This window comes from Nyctereutes procyonoides, unplaced genomic scaffold (assembly GCF_905146905.1).
Source record: "Nyctereutes procyonoides isolate TBG_1078 unplaced genomic scaffold, NYPRO_anot_genome, whole genome shotgun sequence".
In the NCBI taxonomy this organism is placed as follows: domain Eukaryota; kingdom Metazoa; phylum Chordata; class Mammalia; order Carnivora; family Canidae; genus Nyctereutes; species Nyctereutes procyonoides.
The window spans coordinates 7,814,288-7,829,947 of NW_026575051.1; the positions used below are offsets into that span (position 1 = coordinate 7,814,288).

The following is a 15,660-nucleotide window of genomic DNA, read 5'->3' on the forward strand; positions in this document are numbered from 1 at the left end:
ATCCCATTACATTAAATTTCAAAAGTTGAAGTTAACGAAAACGCTAAGTGGCAAAGCTATAAAGAAAAGCAAGTCTCGGATTCTTACCAGGTCAGCGCAGTGGCTGCACTTGGAGGAAGGAAGGGCTTGTGGGCAGCGGTGGATGAACAGGGGCTTCTGCCCTACTGGGGCAAGGTTGTTTCTCAATCTCGTGGGCTGTATGTGAGTCTGTGTGTTTAGTTGTTAAACTATTTTATACACTCTTCAATATGATTCATACTGAAAACTAAAGACAGAAAGAAACGAGAATCTGAGGCTCAGAGAAGTGAAATGGCTGTCCAGTCAAGGCCATTCAGTTAGTACGTGGCAGAGATGTGGTGCTAATCTGGTTTTCTGATTCCGATGCCAGGCTTCTTCTAGAACGCTTGTCCCATGGGAAGTCAGGGATCTAGAATTATTGGATTTCAGGAAGCAAAGGGCCTTGCAGGCATCTAGCACAACCAACCCTGACCTCATAGGACAATTTGATGTTCCCTCAGGGCTACTCTTCTTCGGTCCATGTAAATGAACCCCAGTTTCTTTAGCTGCTCCGCCCTTTGATAAACCTGCTCTGCAGCTCTGAGCAGATATTCCTATTTGTATTCCTCTGAAAATACCATGCTTAGAATTGAAGGTATTATTCAACATGCAGTGAAGTAGAGTAAATCTGTTTTTGCAGTCTAAAACCAAAAACATTTTGAGAATTTGAGAAGTCTATAAATCTCCAACCAAGTCCTTTCTGAGGGTGATTGTATCAGATTGTCACTGTGCTGGGTGTTTCCTAGGGACCATTATGTCACCAGCCCAGGTCAGGGTCACAAGATGTGGGTCCTGATTCCAATTCTATCAACAATCAATCCGTGTGACCTTGAACAGTTTGCTTTCTTGGTCTTGGTCTGGTCTCCTTATCTGTGATATGAGCAAGTAGTCTCTAAATTCTTTTCCAGCTTTTATATGCTTCAGGGGGAGTGCTGTTTTACAGGCTCCAGAGGCAGGCTTCCTGGGTTCAAATCTTAGGTTCACCCAAATACAAGCTATGTGACCTTGGGCAAGTTAGGATGGAAATAATGATAGTATCTATCTGAGATCCTTTTCCATGGGATGTGGGGAAGATTAAGTGAGTTAATACATACAAAATGCTTATCACTGCACACTAAGCTTTGCTGGCCCCACTCCTGACTTCTAGTCTTAGCTGATTCCTTGAGAGAAATTCTTGACATCACCTAGCTAAGTCAGTCTTATAATGATTTATTCACTAGGATAAACATGTACCTTGTAATCTTTTAAGTAAGCATGTGCCTTCAATCATGTTTTATTTTGCAGGACTTATTGGCTGTGGGTACTTCGATCCTTGCAGAAAGTTCAAACTTGAAATATGTGAGATGATTACAAATTTAGTTTCAGCAGGCAGAGTGCTGTGGCAGTGGACTAAGGTACAGAAGCGTTGTTGTCTGTAGTAACAAAAAATCCACTATTATTTGGTCCTTTCTCATCTCACGGCTCATGAACATATCATCACATCATGGAGCGGTGGAGGGTTTTTTTGGAAAAGACAAATTAGGTGGTCAGATAGATTTATGACACCTTTTCCTTCCAAGAAGCAAATACTCCAACTGGATGATGCTTTCCATATGTATGAGATATTACTCTAAACCATACACGACATCCAAGATAAAGTAGAATTTTACTAATATAAAAATACTATTTTTTCAACTTGTTACTTTGATTTGTATGTCAGACACTCACATGTATACTGACTGACTGAATACATGAATTTCCAGGTGTTCTTAACTACCTAAGACTTAAAGTCTAACTTGTGTGAGTCTCTGAGATGGAGAATCAGCAAATGGATGGAAGTGTACTTAACAAAATAGAATATATATAATAAGTATAATAAATATAATATATAATAAATATTATATATGTATATATATTTAAGACTTATTTACCTTAGAGTGGGGGAAGGAGCAGAGAGGGAGGGAGAGAGAGTCTTAAGCAGACTCTGTGCTGAGCAGAGCACAGACTCTGTGCTCAGCACAGAGTCTGATGTGGGGATCAATCTCAAGATCCTGAGGTCATGACCTGAGCCATATGCTTCACCAACTGTGGCACCCAGGTGCCCCTAGACTAGATTTTAATATACAGGTCAGTGCTCTAAATAAAGTTCAGCAACCCTATAGCTGTCAGCAGATTGCTTAAAGCAGACTCATGAAAAAACAATTGAGCATAATGTCTGTGACATCTCAGACTTATACTTAAAACAAGGCTGAGACATTTGCCAAAATATTCATTAGGCCAATTACACACATCTGGGAGGAAGCTTATGTCCTGGGAAAACCTGGAGGGTGCCAAATTCTCAGATTACTAGGTAAACTGGGGCAGTTCTACATAAGAAAATTATTAGAAGAGGAACTGGGTGTTTCTTATGAAATGCTTGGTCCACAGAGTGCCCTGTGGTGGCCAGTTCCTTGCATAGGACCGGTCCCTTGCCAACACAGGGTCTTTGCACATGCTGTTCTGCTTCTCTTAAAGAAATACCAAAATGAATGGCAAGGGCTGAGTGTCTGAGATAAATTCCTGTGGTAAGAGCCATCTGTTTTCCCAGTGGGACTATTATTCAATTTAATGTGATTATATACATATCTTTTTGAAAAGCTTTGGCCTTCTGGGTGTCTTTCCATCAAAGCTTCTTTTGGGTTTTTTGTTTGTTTTTTAAGATTTTATTTATTTAAGCATGAGAGGCACACACAGAGAGAGGCAGAGACACAGGCAGAGGGAGAAGCAAGGTCTCCTGCAGGGAGCCTGATGTGGGAGTCGATCCCGGGAAGCCAGGATCACAACCTGGTCAAAGGCAGATGCTCAACCACTGAGCCACCCAGGTGCCTCTAAAGCTTCTTTTGTTACGCGAACATTTACTGGTTCCATTTCTCATATTTCTTTACCTCTTTAACCTGTTTTACACAAGCTTTCACTCCATTGCTATCATCAGGGTCACTAAAGACTTCAGTCTTGCCAAATCCAAAGGTTGATTTCTTCCTCTTACTTGATTCTTTAGTGGCATTTGGCATAAATTATCCCTCTCAACACTTTCCTCACTTGGCTTCCATGGGACGTCATGCTCTTGGTTTTCTTCCTACCTGACAAGCTACCTTTTTAAAAGTCCCCTCACTTCTTCCCTTCCTCTAGATACTGGAGTGCACCCAATCTTGACGTTAGGATCTCTCCCCTATCTGCAATCTTTACTCAGATGGTTTCTCCAGCTTGAAGACTTTAAACACCATCTCTGTGCTGATGACTTCAAAATCAGTGCTTCCCTTCCAGGCCTCTCTGCTTGACTCCATACTGATTTGTAACTGCTTAGTAGACATCGCCTTTCAGATGTCCAACAACCACCTCAAAGTTAATGTGTCCAAAACAGAACTCTTAATTTTTCCTTCAATATGACCTTCCCTCAGCCTTTGGCATCTTAGTTAATAGCAACACCACTGCTCTTTCTCCTCAGACTAAAAAACTATTGCCATCCTTGATTGGACTTGCTCATGCTCCTAATTCCAACCCATCGGCAAGTCTCAGTGATTGTGCTTCACTGAGACCGAATATATCCCAAAGCTGAGCAGTGCTTGTCATCTCAGAGTGACCACCCTGACAGATGTTTCTATCACCTGCCCTCTGGACCATGCAATGACTTGCATTCTTCTTGCCCTTCTAGAGCCTGTTCTTTACACAGTCCTAAAATGCTTTTTTAAGAAGTCAGAGATCCTTACTCCTTCTTTTTTTTTTTAACATTATATATATATATATATATTATTTTTTAAAGATTTTATTTATTTATTCATGATAGACACACACAGAGAGAGAAAGGCAGAGACACAGGCAGAGAGAGAGAAGCAGGCTCCATGCAGGGAGTCCGACGTGGGACTCGATCCCAGGACTCCAGGATCACGCCCTGAGTCAAAGGCAGGCCCTGAACCACTGAGCCACCCAGGGATCCCCCTTACTCCTTCTTAAAACCACCAGTAGACTCCCAGGTACACTTACAGTGAAACCCAACACATTGCTCTCACCTGTGAAACTCACCCTGAGGGGGCGCCTGCTTGCCTCTCACCCCTTCCACCTTCTGCTCCAGCTGCCCTGCCCTCTAACTGCCTTGAACACCCCACGTTTTTTGTGCATCTGGGCCATTGTATTCTCATCCTTCTGACCTTAAGAGGGTCTTTCTCAGGTAATTTTCTCTAAAGTAACTGCCCATGGCCCTACCACAGGGATTATTTGTCTCCTGACCCTACTTTATTTTTTTCCAACCATGACTTTTATCATTATTATTTGTCAATTTGTTTCTTTACCAATATATTTGCTTCTTATTTATTTATTGTCAGGGTCCCCCACTAGAATGGAAGCTCCATGATGGCAGCAGATTGAGCTGTTAGTTACCATGGTATCTCTTTTTTTTTAAAGATTTTATTTATTTATTCATGAGAGAGAGAGAGAGAGAGAGAGAGAGAGAGAGAGAGAGGCACAGGCAGAGGGAGAAGCAGGCTCCATTCCATGCAGGGAGCCTGACATGGGACTGGATCCCAGGTCTCCAGGACCACACCCTGGACCGAAGGCGGTGCTAAAGTGCTGAGTCACCCAGGCTGCACCATGGTATCTTCTTAAGGACAGCAGGAAGTGCTCAAAAATAGCCACTGAATAATGAATTAATCTTCCTCCCCTCCCTACCTCCAAATAAGCAGCATTTTTGTATCTTCAAACCTCCCATCCTCACAAAGCATTTTTAACCCTTGTATACCACTTTATCTTTATATTGCTTTACACAGCTTTATTTTTTTAAGATTTATTTATTCATATGAGAGAGAGAGAGAGAGAGAGAGAGAGAGAGAGAGAGAAGGTGCGTGGGGGGAGGGGCAGAGGGAAAGAACCATCAAGAAGACTCCTGGTTGAGCATAGGGCTCCACATGGGGCTCCACATGGGGCTCCACATGGGGCTAATCCTGTGACGCTGAGATTATGACCTAAGCTGATGCTCAACTGACTGAGCCACCCAGGCACCCCTACTTTAAACAGCTTTAAAGCAGAAGCCCAGCTGAGAAAAGAAAGGAGTTGACAATTAAAAGGAAAGAAGCAGGTTAATGTGAGAGAAGAAGGGGAAAAAAGGAATTTATTTGATTTTCTTCAATGATTGCTTCAATGACTGTCATCCCAGCGGCAGTCCTTTATAACAAAGAAGTAAAGCAATATTCACGCCCTTTATATCTGCATATTTATAATATAATTTTACATTTTGGTGAGTAGAATGAGCATTTTAGCTGGAAATGGAACTAAGCAGAGGGAACTAGAAGAATAATTGATAAAATAACACTTGTCTTCCCCAGCTACCTGCTGTTTTTAACTTACACTGTGAATTAGCCTGTAAAGATTATACTGTAAGCTCAATGGGGTACTTTTTCAATGTAGAAAGGGCATATTCCATGAACAGGTCCTAAAGAAAGCATTTGCTTTCTTGAATTAATCATGTGGAGAGTTTACTTTGAATCTCCAGAATTATTGTTTTCATGTTCAAAATGATGCTAATGGTATCAATTAATTGCTATATTTCCACATGGCCAGCCCTGTTTCCCATACCGAGTACACCTCAGGTTTATCCCTTAATCTGTATGCCTCCATACAAGACTGTGTTATTGCTATAGCTTTGCCTGTTGGTAGAAATAATAAGTAAGTCAGTGTTCAAGCAAATGAAACCCAGGAAAGCCACCTAGTCATAATAGTTGCCTGTCAGACTTGCCCGTCAACTTATCATAGATATACAGATATGTGAAAGTATGCTGCGTTTGGATCTCCACAGTGAAATGTAGATTATGATAGACAAATATATTGGTGGAAATCCAAATATACTAAAGACCTTATAGCAATCTATGGAAATAGTCATTATTGACTGTGGAAGTGAACTTTCATTGTTCTTAACTGCATGGCAACCAGCTCACGCTGTTTTTTGTGATGTATTTCCACGTACACGGTAATATGGTTAACAACGATTAGGAATGATCACCCCCACAACTCACATAGGCTTTAAGAATTTAGGGGAAAGTGACTTGTTCAAAGCCAACTAATAGTGGTAGACCAGGCATCGGGATTGGCATCTAGAGTGTTATTCTTGAATGGATCCCATTCAAGAACTTATGGTCTTTGAAATTCTATGTTGGTTTATTTATAATGTGTTTTTCTCCTCGGTGCTGCAACAAAAACATAAGCTTAATTTTGGTTTATTCACTCAGCCTATTTCATCTAAAACAAAATGTATAAAATAAAGTAGTTCTAAAAACATTTCTGCTTTTAGTTTTATCTGCAAAGTACATTGAGAGTGATACATTTCTGTCCATTTCTAGGTGAAGATGCTTCCAACTCCTTCTAAATTTCATTACATTTTTAATCTTCGAGATCTTTCCAGAATTTGGCAAGGAATGTTAACCATAAAAGCCGAGGAGTGTGATTCGATATCTGTTCTCCTATCGCTTTTCAAACATGAATGCAACAGAGTAATTGCAGACAGGTGTATATTATGGCACTTGAGTTGAAATGTACTATATAAGAAGTTGACACTGTGAGACTAATTCCTGCATTAGCTACTCAAATAATGAGAGTATTGTTTTCATTTGCTCTGGGTCTTGGGAAGCATTTGATGCCATTTCCTGCCTGATGGTCCTCTTAAAAAAAAAAATGCTCTGCCAGTTTACTTAAGTATCATTTCCACAGGACATCTTGTTAAATCACCAAATCATCAGAGACTTGATAACATCCAGGGGCAAATTTTAGTTATGTATATTTTCTAAAAAGTTTGAGCCCTGTGTAGGTTTTGCTTAGTGAAATCTGGGACATAGGCTCAGTCATTGTTCTGAGCCTCAGTGTCGTCCTGTATAAAATATGGATGGTAATGCTAATCTTACAAAGCTGTCAGGGCCTACCATAGCATCACACACGTATGTGGCATTCCTCAAATGTTGGTCTGCCTCCTTCTGCTCTTCCCCTTCTGCTACTGTAGGTCTTAAAAGTACCTTTGTGCACAGTCTGTTCACAAAACCAGAAGGAGGATGCTCACCCACCACGGAATGTCAGTCTGCATTCCTATTGCAAGTTTTCGGGAACTTTGACCCTACCTAAGTGACCCATCTATATTGTTAAAGAAAAAAAAGTACTTGTGAGACTTGTTAAAACAGCAAGGTATACAGACTTTATTCAGGACTATTGCAATGGGCATATGAGCTGCTGCAATGGGGTTTTGTAGTAGGGGAGAGAAACTGAGCTCAACTTCAAATATGACAAGAAAAGAGTGGGAATTTATAGGGAAGGCCCAGTTTAGGGAGGTCAGTGGATAGAAAAATATTGAGAGGAAATATCAAGGGTAAGGGAGGGATTCTAGCTAAACTGACCTAATAGGATTCTTGCTGAAAACAGACTAGGGTGAGCAGATATTACCTGGGAGGTGATGGGGAGAGAGGAATTTGGTCAGGTATTGGAGAGTGATCAGATATGGGGAGTGGGAGATTCTGGAACTAAACCGATTTAACAGGATTCTTGGTATAACTGCGTGTTGCAGAGAAGGACATGGAAATCCAAAAGTCAAGGCCTGACTGGGAAGAGGATTCAGAGGAGCCCAAGATTGATCAAGGAGAGACTTCTTGCCAGTATTTCTTGAAATTTATTTTAAAGAAAATAAAGAAAATAAATTTTTATTTTTTTAGATTATTTATTTGAGAGAGAGAGAGCACGAGCAGGGTGAGGGGCAGAGGGAAAAGCAGACTCCCTGCTGAGTAGGGAGCACCAATGCAGGATTTGATCCAGGGTTTAATCTCGGGACACTGGGATCACGATCTGAGCCCAAGCAGATGCTTAACCAACTGAGCCACCTAGGGTGCCCCTTTTTGCCAATATTTTCTGTAAGTAATAATCAATGACTCTCTTGAATGGAATTATGTCCTCCTTGTCGGGTCTGAGAGGACCAAGGTGCATGGTGGGGCCTTAGGAGGTAGAGGGAGGTTGAACATGTTTAATTAGGAAAGATGCCTTCATATTTTGCATATTTACTCCTGTATTTGCCTTTTAGGTTTATAACTCCTGAAGATGAGCAGTGGTTTAATATCCATCTTGTTCGAGCATTGGAAGAAAATATTAGTCCAGATGTGGCATCATACATTCTTCCTGAACCATACTTTGTAGATTTTCTCCGTGAGATGCCTGAACCAACCGGTGATGAACCTGAAGACACCATGTTTGAAGTGCCCAGAATTTATGAATTGGTATCTATTTTCACCTTTGAAAAACATTTTTCGACCACTCATCTAACTATATATTTCTCCCCACCCCAGAGTCCTACCATGTTGCAACTTCTACGTTACATGCTGATTCATGTCATCATACACAAAGTAAAATATTTCAGTGAAATCTAGCAGCATTCCCATTAAAGTCAAGTATAAGACAAGGATGCCATCTATCAACACTATTATTTAATATTGTTTTGAAAGTTCTAGGCAATGAAACAAATGACCAAAACAAAAATAGATAGGAAGAAACAAAAATATTGTTTGCAAATGATATTGCTATCTCTTTGTAAAATACAGAAGAACTTAAAATCTGTTTTAACTACTAACAGTTCAGTAAGATGACCAAGTATGAGATAAATAAAAAACTCAATAACTATCCTCTATACCAGAGGCTGGCAAGTTACAGTTAATGGGCCAGATCCAGGCCTCTGCCTGTTTTTTTGTTATATTTGTGAGCTAAGAGGGTTTTTACATTTTTTAATGGGTGGAAAAAGAATCAAAAGAATAATATTGTGTGATGTGTGAAAATTATATGGAATTCAAATTCAGCATTCATATGCAAACTTGTATTGGAACATAGCCATGCAGATTTGTTTACTTAGTGCCCAGGACCACTTTTGCACTCAAGGGTAGAGTTAAATAGTTGCAACAAACCATATGGGCCACAAAACCTAATTACCTGCCTTTACAGAAAAAAGTTTGCCAACGCTTGCCAACAATCATGAGATAGAAAATTTAACATGAAGGTACTTCATTCAACAGCAACAAATATGTAAAACATCTAAGGATAAACATGATAAAACTTACTTGATTGAATGGCAACACATCATTCTCTCTAAATTCATGTATAGGGGGCAGCCCCGGTGGCGCAGCTGTTTGGGGCAACCCAGGGTGTGATCCTGGAGACCGGGGAGAGTCCCACATCGGGCTCCCTGCATGGAGCCTGCTCCTCCCTCTGCCTGTGTCTCTGCCTCTCTCTCTCTCTCTCTCTCTCTCTCTCTCTCTCTCTCTGTCTCTATGAATAGATAAATAAAATCTTTAAAAATAAATAAATAAATTCATGTATAGGTTTCATGAATTTTGAAATAGGACTCTGTTTTTTTTTTCTCTTAGAGAGCACGAGCGTGCATATTCAGGTGATGGGGGAGGAGGAGAAGGAGAGGGAGAGAGAGAATCTTAAGTAGGCTTCATGCCTGGTGCAGACCCCAAGGCAGGGCTCAATCTCGACTCTGAGATCATGACCTGAGCCAAAATCCACTTGAGCCCAAATCTGGAGTCTGATGTTTAACCAGCGGAACCACCCAGGCACCCCTCCTAAAGGATTTGTTTTCTTAAGATTTGTTTATTTGAGAGAGAGAGAGAGAAAGTGAGACAGGGGGAGGAGCAAAGGAAAAGGAAAAGAGAATCCCAGGCAGACCCTACACTATGCACCAAGCCAACTCAGGGCTCAATCTCATGACTGTGAGATCACCACCTAAGCTGAAACCAAGAGTTGACACCCAACCAGACACCACAGAAAGGATTTTTTAGGCAGAGTCACAAACAAAGTAATTCTGAAGTGCATGTAGATCAAAGAATTAAAAGGGGGAAAAATTGCAAAACAGATCCATGAATATTTACTTCAAAACCATTTGGAAAAAATCCATTTGACTACATCAATGATGTAAAACTCTGTGTATTTTTTTAAATTCATAAACAATATTAAAGCAAATATAGAGAAATGTTTGTTATATTCCAGTCATAATTCCTGTGGGTAGGAGTTGGTACTAGGGATTTTGAAGGGAAAGGTCAAAAAATGATTTCATACTGGCAATCAGCTCATACAGCTATAGGTCACAGGCCTCTGAAAATGGAAATAACTGAAAGTCAACTAATATGTGACAAATGTTTGTAAATCCATTAGATTTTTAAAAATTTATTTAAAACAATTTTTTAAGACTTTATTTATTTGGGAGAGAGAGCATGTGTGGGTGGGGGGAGGGGCAGAGTGAGAGGGAAGGGAGAAAGGGAGGGAAAAGAATCTTAGGCAGACTCCAGGTTGAGTGTGGAGCCTGACCATGAGGTTCAATCTCATGACCCTAAGATCATGACCTGAGCTGAAACCAAGAGTCCCTCACTTAACCGACTGAGCCACCCAGGTACATTAGGTTATTATTTTTTTTAATTAGAGTTACTTTTGAGAGCCTTTACAATGGCTAATTTCACAGATTTTTGGCTCTTAAATATTATTTTTCTCTCTCTCTCTGCACTACAGGTACCATCCTTTGATTTTCTGTCTGAAAAACTCCAGTTCTATCAGAGACAATTCAACGAAATCATTAGAGGAACATCTCTTGATCTAGTGTTTTTCAAAGATGCAATGACTCATCTTATTAAGGTTCTAACTATTGACTATTTGCTGATATAAATAGATCATGTAAAGACTGAGTAAATTTCACAGATAGATGTTTTAAGAGAAGAAATATATAGTGTCAGGTAGTGTATAGAAGAATGTCCATAAATTGGGTCAGTTCACTGTCTTGGGAAAAAAAAAAAAAGATGCTTAATCAGAAACCCCTTAGCTGATTCCACCTACATATGATGGCAAATATTTTTCAAGATCAAATTCATGGGTTTTGTGTTCAGAGCTTTTGACATGTTGAGTCAGGGTTTTTCCTTTCTAGAAAGTAAGCTTGAGAACCCTGTGAAGGAATAGTTCCTGCTCAACTTTTATTTTGTTATAATGGGAATCCTGTTCCCTTTTCCATGAAAGAAAAGTTGATGCTTGTAAGCACGTCAGTTTCATGATTGCCTTACAGATTACAGGCAAACTGATGGGGAAGGAGTAGGACAGGTGCACAGGACTGGTGTACAAACAGAAACCAATTAGAGGCAACACCCAAAGGACCATGGCTTCATCCAAGTCTGAAAGGCTACAGAAAGGAGCTGTTTGTTTGTATAATTTGTAGATTGAAAGGGAGTTGCTACAGGAAGTCAGAACACAGTGTAAGGAGGTCTGATAAAGAGCAGCTTGCTCTTCCCCCAGAGTTGGTGAATTTCCAGATGTCCTAGGGCTGTTTCACTTTCACACACTCAACAAACAACTATTGAGTACTCACTGTGGTGAGGTCTTGGGGGTCTGGGACTCTGTAAAACTTGCATTTAAAAAAAAAAAAGCTTTTTAGTGGTGATAGTTTAGTGATCCATCTAGACTGTTCTAATCAGTGGCACTAATGTAAAAGGCAGTTTTTTAGCAATGTCTTTAACTGGCCTGCATAAAATTTGAACCACAATTCTAGCTTTATCTTTATTGAGGAAGTCACACATAGAAAAGCAACACACTAAAGTCTAAGTCTTTCTCTACAAATGCCTTCCTGTCCCCCTTGTAAGTAGAATTTGGTACTTAAAAGTTTTTTCATTGGCAGAGGTACAGCCAAGATAGTAGTATTCATTTGTAGAGCAAGGTGTCTAGATAGGTCAGTGTGTTAGACTGAATAATAAGCAGACAATTCTGAACTTCCTTCTGCAGATTGGGAAGAGCAGCTCCATCATGCATTGAGTCTGAAAATAATAAAATTACACACACACACACACACACACACAGAGAAAATGGCTTTGAAATAGGAGATAGGAAAGCCAATTTATACTTTCTTTCATGATGGGTACAGAAAGAATTTGAGTTAAATAAATCAATAGGAGACATTAATTTTAAAAGCTCTGACATATCCCATTAAAGGGAAAAGTCTAATGTATTCCACAAGCATATGTTCAAAATTTGGACTCATGCAGTGTAAGAAAATGTAAACAGTTGAATTCTATTTTTAAATACATCCTATTCCAAACAGGTTTCACGAATAATTCGAACATCATGTGGAAATGCATTGCTGGTGGGTGTTGGCGGTTCAGGAAAACAAAGTCTTTCGAGATTGGCCTCTTTTATAGCTGGGTATCAAATATTCCAGATTACATTAACCAGGTGAGATGAAATAAAACACAGCACTGCGTTCTTCTATAATTAATTTCTCAGAAATAAAATGTTCACTCAAAAAATATGACAACTTGGTATAACTTTTTTTAAATTTTTGGTGTATTTTTTAAATTTACTTTTTATTTACGTGTAACGCATTTAAGGAAATGTACACGAATCATGGGTGTCACAAAATAAAAAAAAAAACATGAGAAAATAAAACAATAACACCCTGGAAGTACCTCTCAGATCCTGTCCCAGTCATTACCCTCTTAAGGCTAACCATATTCTGACTTCTAAACCCATGTAATTTTACCTATTCTTGAAATTTCTATCAATCAAACGCTATGGAATCTACTCTTTTGTGTCCAGCTTCTGTTGCTTGTATTATGTTTGTGAGGTTCATCCATGATGCTACATGTACCCATAGTTTGTTCCCTTTTATTGCCGTATAGACTCCCACTGTATCACATATTACCACAATTTGTTTACCTGTTGTACTGTTGATAAGCATTTGTAGGGGTTTTTTGGCAAGTAGAGCTGTAACAAATATTCTTGCACATGACTGAGGATACTCCCAGAGATAGAATTGCTGGGTATGGAGTATACATATATTCAGCTTTAGTCCATCTGAGGAGCTGTTTTCCACAGTGGTTCTACTAATTTACACATCCACCAGCAGCTCCTGAGAGTTTCAGTTGTTCTATCCTGGCGCACCTTTGGCACCATATGCGTCTTTTTCACTTCAGCAATTCTGGTGGTTGTGTGGTGGTATGCCTCTTGTAGCTTCAGTTGGCATTTCCTGTGACTAGTAATGTCGAGCATATTTTCACTTCTTATTGGCCATTTGGACAGTCTCTCTGGTGAAATATCTGTGTATGTCCTTTGCTTGTTTTTTTTTTTTTTTATGATGAGGGTGTGATTCTTTCTCATTGATTTTTAGGAGTTCTTTATATGTTTTGAATATAATTCCATTGTCAGTGTGTATTACACTTATCTTCCCCAAGTCATTGGTTTACCTTTTCACTCCCAGTGGATCTTACTTTTTAAAAAATATTTTCTTTATTTATTTGAGAGAGAGAGAGAGAGAGAGAGAGAGAGAGAGAGAGAAAGAGAGAGCATGAGCAGTATCGGGAGGGGCAGAAGGACAGGGAGAAGCAGACTCCCGCTGAGCAGAGAGCCTGACATGGGGCTCGATCCGAGATCATGACCCGAGCTGAAGGCAGGAGCTTAACCAACTGAGCCATCCAGGCACCCCTTAACTTTAATGAAACTTAAGCTATTGATTTTTTTCTCTTTATTTTAGTGCTCTTTGTATTCTGTTAAAAAAATGCTCATTTACCTTTGTTTACCTATGAAGATATTCTCCTGTGATTTCCTTCACATTTGCAAATAAAATGTACTCTTTTTAGAACTATAACCCACCTAGAATTTATTTTCTTATAAAGTCTAAGGTAAGAGTTAAGATTATATTTTTCAATATAGCTATCCAGCCACTCCAGCTCCATTATTGAAAAGGTCATGTTTTTCCCGACACATTACAATGTCATTTCTTTCCCATCAGTCAACTGATCATGTCTGTGACTACAGTCTGCTCCACTGATTTATCTATCTTTGTACTATTACCAGCTGTTTTAATTACTGTAGTTTTAATATGTCTTGGAAAACTTTTCTTCTTCAGGATTGTCTTGAATATTTGGCCTTTTGTATTTCCTGATAAATTTTAGGTCCCTTTTTAAATTAACAATTTATACATACCACTCTGCTACCAAATAGATTAAAAAAATTTATCAAGGTACAAATTATAAGAGCAATTAAGAAACATAAAACATCAAATGTCTAGAGATTATGTAAATTAAATTCAGTCAGTTGTCAACATTTAAAAATTGGGAGATTTCACGTAAAAGATGGATTTCTGACTCCACTTGAAACAGTTGGAAGATCTGGCAACACTGTGCCTACATTCCCAGGTGGCTGGATCTGAGAATAGCTGCCTCCTTCGATGGGGCATACAGTCCTCTAGTCTGTATTTTGTATAATTGTATTTTCTTGTCTGTATTCTTTTTTAAAAAAGATTTTATTTATTTATTCATGAGAGAGAGAGAAGGAGAGAGAGAGAGAGAGGCAGAGAAAAAAGATTTTATTTATTTATTCATGAGAGACAGAGAAAGAGAGAGAGAGAGAGATATAGAGAGAGGCAGAGACATAGGCAGAGGGAGAAGCAAGCTCCATGCAGGGAGCCCAATGTGGGACTCGATCCCGGGACTCCAGGATCATGACCCGGGCTGAAGGCAGGCACTAAATCACTGAGCCACTCAGGGATCCTCTTGGTGTCTGTATTCTTGATGCTCCGGCACTGGGGTCTTGCTGACTGCCCACCCCACCACCCCCAGGGCAAGGCAGTTCTTAGAGACAGCTAATGGCTGCTCCAGTAGGATACCTTTCATAGGTAAGCCAACCAGTCTAGAGCTCATACTCTGAACCATCACCATCTGTCTGGCTTTATACACCAGGAAGCAAGATTGCTGTGCCCTAATCACTCCAGAGCCAAGGACTAGTAACGGGGGACAGTATCTATGCCCCAGAGCCCACTGAAATTATTCAAACAAGCCAATCCTAAATCTGTTTATCCTACCTGGCTTTATCTTCCTCACAGAAACCACAGAAAAGGTTGTGGCCCATGGTTCCCCTCCTTCCACCTCCTGACTGATCCTGGTGCTTCCCCATGCAGCCCTTTATGGTGTGGCATATTCCTTCCTGTTCCTTGGGATCCATGACTACAAGCAGTAGTCTTCCTTCATGGCAGTCCTTTGTATATCTGTTTTCTCTTACCATAAAGAGACAACAAATCCTGGAAGCATTTTAAAACAGCAGGGAAAGTGGGAGTAGAGAGGAGTCCATGGGGACAATTTAGAGTAGGACTTTTTATAGTCCCTAGTATATTGATAGGACTTAGCAACAGATCGAATATGCAGTAAAGAAGAGGTAAGAAGAAAGTCTAGAATGATATACCTAGTTTCTCTAGGAGTAGTTATCACACTCCAGTACCAAAATGCTTGTTCACTCCTCTGTCTCCTTCACTAGACTGTGAGCTCCCTGATGATGGACCACTGTAACCTTTGTCTCATCTACCATTACTATCAAGTGGGTACTTTTAACCAACGCCATAAAAATATGTTGAACAAATGACCACTTTTAAGAGGGTAAAATGAGAATTCAGTCTGATACATGCAGAGAGTGAAAACTTGCATAACACTCCATTTCCATAGTTAATTAGACTCATAAGCGTGGAATTCAGGAATGGGTTCTGAAAATGTCAGCACAGAAGACTCAGTGGAGAGAACACTTTTAAGTTAATGAGGAATATGAGTAGGGTGCATA

The 15,660-nt window shown here is 39.8% G+C and overlaps 1 protein-coding gene across 1 annotated transcript in view; it reads left to right on the forward strand.

The window, feature by feature from the left end:
* The window catches only part of DNAH8 (dynein axonemal heavy chain 8), a 331,702-nt gene that overhangs the window by 185,286 nt on the left and 130,756 nt on the right, over positions 1-15,660 (forward strand). Inside the window, exons 54-58 of the mRNA XM_055330260.1 lie at positions 1,342-1,451; positions 6,402-6,565; positions 8,117-8,309; positions 10,588-10,710; positions 12,158-12,288. Of these exons, the coding sequence (XP_055186235.1) occupies positions 1,342-1,451; positions 6,402-6,565; positions 8,117-8,309; positions 10,588-10,710; positions 12,158-12,288 (721 nt within the window). The remainder of the gene's footprint in view (positions 1-1,341; positions 1,452-6,401; positions 6,566-8,116; positions 8,310-10,587; positions 10,711-12,157; positions 12,289-15,660) is intronic.